General features: G+C 40.2%; 1 protein-coding gene across 1 annotated transcript; it reads right to left on the reverse strand.

Annotated features, from left to right (window-relative positions):
• Positions 1-2,657: 2,657 nt before the first annotated feature.
• On the reverse strand, positions 2,658-5,395 carry B3GALT9 (beta-1,3-galactosyltransferase 9). The gene is made up of 2 exons (XM_070519946.1): positions 5,390-5,395; positions 2,658-3,942 (listed from the first exon to the last, which is right to left on the reverse strand). The coding sequence occupies exons 1-2, from the start codon at positions 5,393-5,395 to the stop codon at positions 2,839-2,841; spliced, it is 1,110 nt and encodes a 369-aa protein (XP_070376047.1). The 3' UTR covers positions 2,658-2,838.
• Positions 5,396-6,000: the final 605 nt, after the last annotated feature.

Genomic DNA, 6,000 nt, shown 5'->3' on the forward strand with positions numbered 1-6,000 from the left:
AATTCGCTTGTCTCCAGATTGATCATCTCTCTTCTGCCATCTCTGGTATCCCTGAGTCTCCTTTTTCCATATCAACCATTTCCCTACTGCTAATACCACTAATTAGTCTACAGCCAGGACTTCCCTGGACTGAGGAACATTCTCTCTCTTTAAGGTGACTTTTGTTTAATCTCATTCGTGATGCTGATGTTAGTCATTTAACAACAGAGTTCAAAGGATTGCCCTCTCTCCTAGGTATGGCCTACATGCTGATTCTGATTTTGCACCTGTGACTTTTTTTAAGATTAAATACAATTTGCAAACTATTATTTTATTTTGCATTTAATAAACTCTTCTTGACTGCTCATGTGCCTGGCTTTGGGAAAAGAATTAGACATTGTCCTAAGTCCTAAGTTTACCTCATTTAATTTTTAGATCTCTATTTCATAGATGAAGAAACTGAGGCTCAGAGAAGTTAAGTAGCTTATTCCAAAATCACACAGGTAGCAAGTGGCTAATAGTGGAGGAAAACAGATCAATAGAAAATTAGTATATAGTAAATACAAAAATAGAGGAAAACAGAAAACACCTACCCTAGACCTGAGGGAAGATTTTTCCCTCGCATCTTGAAGAACTCATGGGAGATAGTCGAGTGAAGGATAGTGGGAAGTAGCAGAGCAAGCAGGAGTACAGCTAGGAAAACAAGAACACATGTAGGGAACTACAAGTAATTCAGTGACCAAAGCCTAGAATTTAAAGGGGAAAATCGCAAAGTTCTTTATTATTAATAATAGCTGCCATTTCTTAGCATTTACTTTATGTTAGGCCCTTGGTATGCATATTCTCATTTTATCCTCATAACAGCTGTACGAGTTAAGTATCATTTTGCAGACAAAGATACTAAGCCTGAGAAATGAAGTACCCTGTACAGGTGGCACAGCCCAGAGCCAAAATATTAACCTAGCTTTCTGATGGTTAGTCAGATGTGTTCCTCTTTTGTTACTTGGTTATATTTTGGAGATAATAGCAAACAGTTACTGTGTGTCAGGCATTGTTCTAAAAGCTTTTCATATATTAACATATGTTGCTATCCTCTCATTCCCAGGAGTTAGGTACTGTGATTACACCGTTTACACATGAGACGAGAGACAGCAAAGTTAAGGAACTTGCGCAAGGTCAGACAGCAAGTAAGTGGAGCCAAGATTTGAACCTAAGCTGTTTAACTCAGAACATACGTCCTTCAATGCTGCCTTTTCTTCTTGATGCACACTTACTATGGACCAAATCCAATGCTAAATACTTGACTTATTTAGTCCATAATCCCTACAAGGTTGATTTTGTACCTAAACTGAGGTTCAATACAGTTCAGTAACATATCTAAAAATATGATCATAATAGGTGTCATGGCAGAGATTTTCAAAGTGTATTACTTTGGGGAAACCTAAAATCCCAAGAAGCCCAGGATGGGAACTACAATCTATTGCCTAGTCGTCGTACAAGAGAAATCAGAAAGTAGGTGGTGTGGGTTGAATTACATCCCCTAAAAAGATATATTGAAATCCTAACCCTGTACCTGTGAATGTGACCTTATTTTGAAATAGGCCATTGATTTGTTTGATTGCTGATGTAATCAAGTGAAGATGAGGTCATTAGGGTGGGCCCTAATTCAATGCCTGGTGTTCTTAGAAGAAGAGGGACATTTGGACACCCAGACACAGCACAGGGGAAAGATGATGTGAAGTCACAAACACAGGAGAAGGCCGTGTGAAGATGGAGGCAGAGACAAAGTGATGCGTGTGTAAGTCAAAGCATGCCAAGGATTGCTGGCAACCACCAGGAGCAAGAAGAGACAAAGAAGGATTCTCCCCTAGGGGCTTCAGAAAGAGCAGGGCCCTGCCAACACCTTGCTTTCAGACTTTTAGTCTCTAGAACTTCCAGCAAATAAGTTTCTGTTGTTTTCAAGTCGCCCAGTCTGTGGTACTTTGTTATGGCATCCCTGGGATACTAATACAGAGTGTATACGTCACATGAAACGTGAATTTGTGCCATCCCATCTGTAAAGCACTACCCAGTTAGGACCTGATGAAAAATGTTTCACAAAAGTGAGAGATCCAAGCCCAATACGAGTGAGGTTTAAGTTAATATGTACTAGGTAGCTAATACTTTTAAATTAAATGTAATTCCACCACCCAGATGACCAAAATGTTTCCTGCTGCAGACAAGATGAACATTTTGTTAAATTCCTTATTTATCATTTTCCTTTAATTCCGGGCATTATCAAATCAGTCACTGCTGCTATCACTGAGTCATGACAGTTCCATAGAATGTGACTTTTAAAATTCACTCATTGTAAGGACAAACAAACCTTTTGGTTAGAATTAAATTCAATATTCTCTCTTTTCTGAATGAGAGGCTTTATTTTGACAAAAATCATGCTACACCAAGTTAAATTTCTTTTTTTTTTTTTAAAGATTTTATTATTTCCTTTTTCTCCCCAACACCCCCGGTACATAGTTGTATATTCTTCGTTGTGGATTCTTCTAGTTGTGGTATGTGGGACGCTGCCTCAGCGTGGTTTGATGAGCAGTGCCATGTCCGCGCCCAGGATTCGAACCAACGAAACACTGGGCCGCCTGCAGCGGAGCGCGCGAACTTAACCACTCGGCCACGGGGCCAGCCCCCAAGTTAAATTTCTTAAAATGAGATCTCAACACGGTGTAATACATCAGAGCACTAAGAACACTTTGCAACCTGCTGAATACAATTAAAGATTCAGAGAAACTACGTAAAGGAAGGAGGGATGCTTTCTATAACGACGTAGGAGGTAATTTAAAAACACACTTATAAGAAAAACAAATCCTAATCACCAAAATACATGGCATTGTTTTTTATGGTACCCATGTGAAAACGTTTAAAGCTGTCAAGATATGTTAGAAGTTTGCAGGAAATGAGCCCATAGTAAGTCTCAAACAGTGTACATTCTTTCCCATTGTTAATTTCCTTCCATGCCAAGGGCATTTCAGCATCTGTAGTTTCTGAGGATGTGAAAATGAATTTATAGCAACATCTGTTGTATCTGATGTGCCTTTTCCCAGAAAACCTTGAACTGTGGATAGGTATAAGGCCAATGGACTTGGCACAAATTCCTACAAACACATCAGCAGGCACCATCATGGTTACTTCTTTGAAAACCACATATATCATCCGAGCCACATCTTGGGACATAATAAAGGCCTCACCACTGCAGTAATCTGGGTAATACTTTTCTGGGTACTCACTAAGAGGGACAAATTCTTGACTGTTAGGGTCTCTGTTGGGTGAATCCTGATGGATAACTCTTCCTACATAGACATCTTCAAGGTGTTCTTTCAGGTTGAGAAGATAGTCTACCAAGCTTGGTAAATTAACAAACATCTCCTCATCAACCTTCAGAATGAACAGGGCATTAGGACAGAAAGTCACAGCCCACTGCGTCATTGTGATGATCTTCAGGGTTTCATTCTCAGCACTGTCCAAGAAGAGTCCTTCAATGATATCATTATTCTTATGGGACTCTTTGTCTATCTCTTGCTGAGTAGTTACCAAAACAGGCATTCCCAAAGCAAAAAGAGTGAGAATGGGGTGCCCTCCAACGCTGGTCACGTTACCCCAGGTTCTCCTGATGAGGTCCCGCCTTGTTCCATTTCCTGAGCTACTGAAGATAAGAGAGAGCAAAAATATGTTCTTCCCTTTACACACCTCCGATGGGCTCAGGATATAATATTTGGAAAGATTACTTCTTACAGGATCCATGTTCAATTTCCTTGCCTTATCCTTAATTTCAAGAACCTTCATATCTACATAAGGCAAAGCATGCAGAAAATATTCTTCCACAAAATCAGCCCCAAAAAGCAAGGCATGAAATAGGATGACATTAAACAGAATGAAACACCACTGGTGAGTCCGAAGTCTGCAGAACATCACCTAAATGGGAAAAGAATACATGTTCATTCAAGCTTCATCTCCATTTCTGTTTTTGCCCCTACCAAACACTACATGTACCTCTTATAGCACTTAGTGGTACATCATTTTAAGTGTTTATTATTATTACTATTATTATTTTCTCCCCAGAGCCTCAGCACATATCCTAGTTGTAGGTCCTTCTAGTTCTTCTATGTGGGATGCTGCCACAGCATGGCTTGATGAGCAGTGTGTAAGTCCACGCCCAGGATCCCAACCGGCCAAGCCCAGGCCACTGAAGCAGAGCACACGAACTTAACCACTTGGCCACAGGGCCAGCCCCTCATTATTACTTTTGTTACCTGTCTCTCCCACTAGATCATGGCCTCCTGCCTTTCTCTTCTCCAGTGCTGCTGTCCAGCACTCCGCACAAAGTAGAAACTAAATAAAATGTTAGTTGGTTGTTTTCTGTCTTGTTTGGATAAAAGCCTATTTACTATAAACAAGGCCGGTGTTAGACACTGAGGAAGCAAAGAAGAACCAGACACAGACACATGGATATAAAGTAACAAGCAGTAGCATCGTGCTAAAAGCCTACAGGAAAATATATGATGTTCTTTCTGGAACTGAAGCACTTGGATCAGTTTCTTCTCTGATTACAAAGGTCAAAGGCTATTTTTCAATGACGTGGTTGTTTTCGTTGGACACTGCACAATGGCCACTATCAAACATTTACATTCTTCTAGTATGACTTTTCAATTTAATCTAATACTGAATTCTAACATTGTCTGTTTCAACAATGTCCCCTAATCCATCTGACACATCTGTCAATATGGGCAGATTCCTGCTATCTGCATAGCACCCCTTCAGAGATCTAGGAGGGACCTGTGCCAAGCTTACTCCATCTCATCAAAGGATATGGAAACTTTCCATCTGGAAGAGCATATGCAGTATTGTAATGTAACAGAGCCAGGGGACATTAAAGGAATTAAATCTTTATTCACTGGAGCTTCAATCAACAAAGCCTTCCATAATAATAGTTACCTCTTGTTGAGCATTTGCCACGGGCCAGGTGCTGTGCTAAGCACTTTTCATGCCTTAACCCATTTAGCCCTGGTACTATCCCTTTCAGACAGGTAATCTTCAAAATTAAGCTGAGCATTCAAAAGGTTGAGTAATTTGCCGAAGATCATTCAGTGGGTAAGGGAGTGGGGTAAGGCCATGATTTGAACTCAAGTCTGTTAGATTCCAAAGCTCACTCTTAATCAGTATAGAATCCTGACTCCCATCTTTTACTTTTCCACATCTATTGAATAGGAAAAAAACAAAGAGCAAAACAAACGCCTACAATTATAATCTGAACTTCTTTCTATTTTCTCAGTGCCAATGATTTGCACACAGAAGAAACTTCAGCCTCCTCAAAGCCTATTTTAATAGATAGCAAATGCTTCAAAGATTATAAGAAACTTACCGGCATGTTGTCTGTGAACAATTTCAGGGCTTTGGAAATTATTGAGTCCAGATGCCAAATGATGTCCAAATGTATTTCAGTATCACTCAGTCTAACGGCGCTTGAAGTAAAGTACTTTGTGCCTGAGACTTTAAGCATAAGGTTTCTTGCCAGTCAACCTGAGCTTTTGTCCCAGAATACCTGCTGGCTCCATAGGAGAGCAAGGGCTGATCATGTTACAGCTAGAGTGAATCCAGAACGAAGAATAGAAAAAGCAAACCTCTTTAAATGCTTCTTACCTTGTGTGCTTCTTGAAACTGACCCCTTGACTTTATGTTGAGTTCCTGGTGAAGCATGCTTGGGAGTTGAAAGAACAGTTCACCCACATGACCTCTCCACAGCATCATCACATAAGGAGTGCATCTCAAGAACCAAATCATTGGAGTATTTCCTGCTCCCGGGTACCTGCACATGCAAGAAAGGTACTAAATATCAAGGAATACTTGTCATCCTAGTGGGGGCATTTTTTCTACCCAAGGAAACATCATATGGTGAGATTTGGTGTATGTGCCATTGGGAAGGATTTTGAATTCCTCATATAAGCTATTCCAAGAACTTTACTAAATCAATTA

The sequence above is a fragment of the Equus asinus genome, chromosome 10, assembly GCF_041296235.1.
Source record: "Equus asinus isolate D_3611 breed Donkey chromosome 10, EquAss-T2T_v2, whole genome shotgun sequence".
Classification (NCBI taxonomy): Eukaryota; Metazoa; Chordata; class Mammalia; order Perissodactyla; family Equidae; genus Equus; species Equus asinus.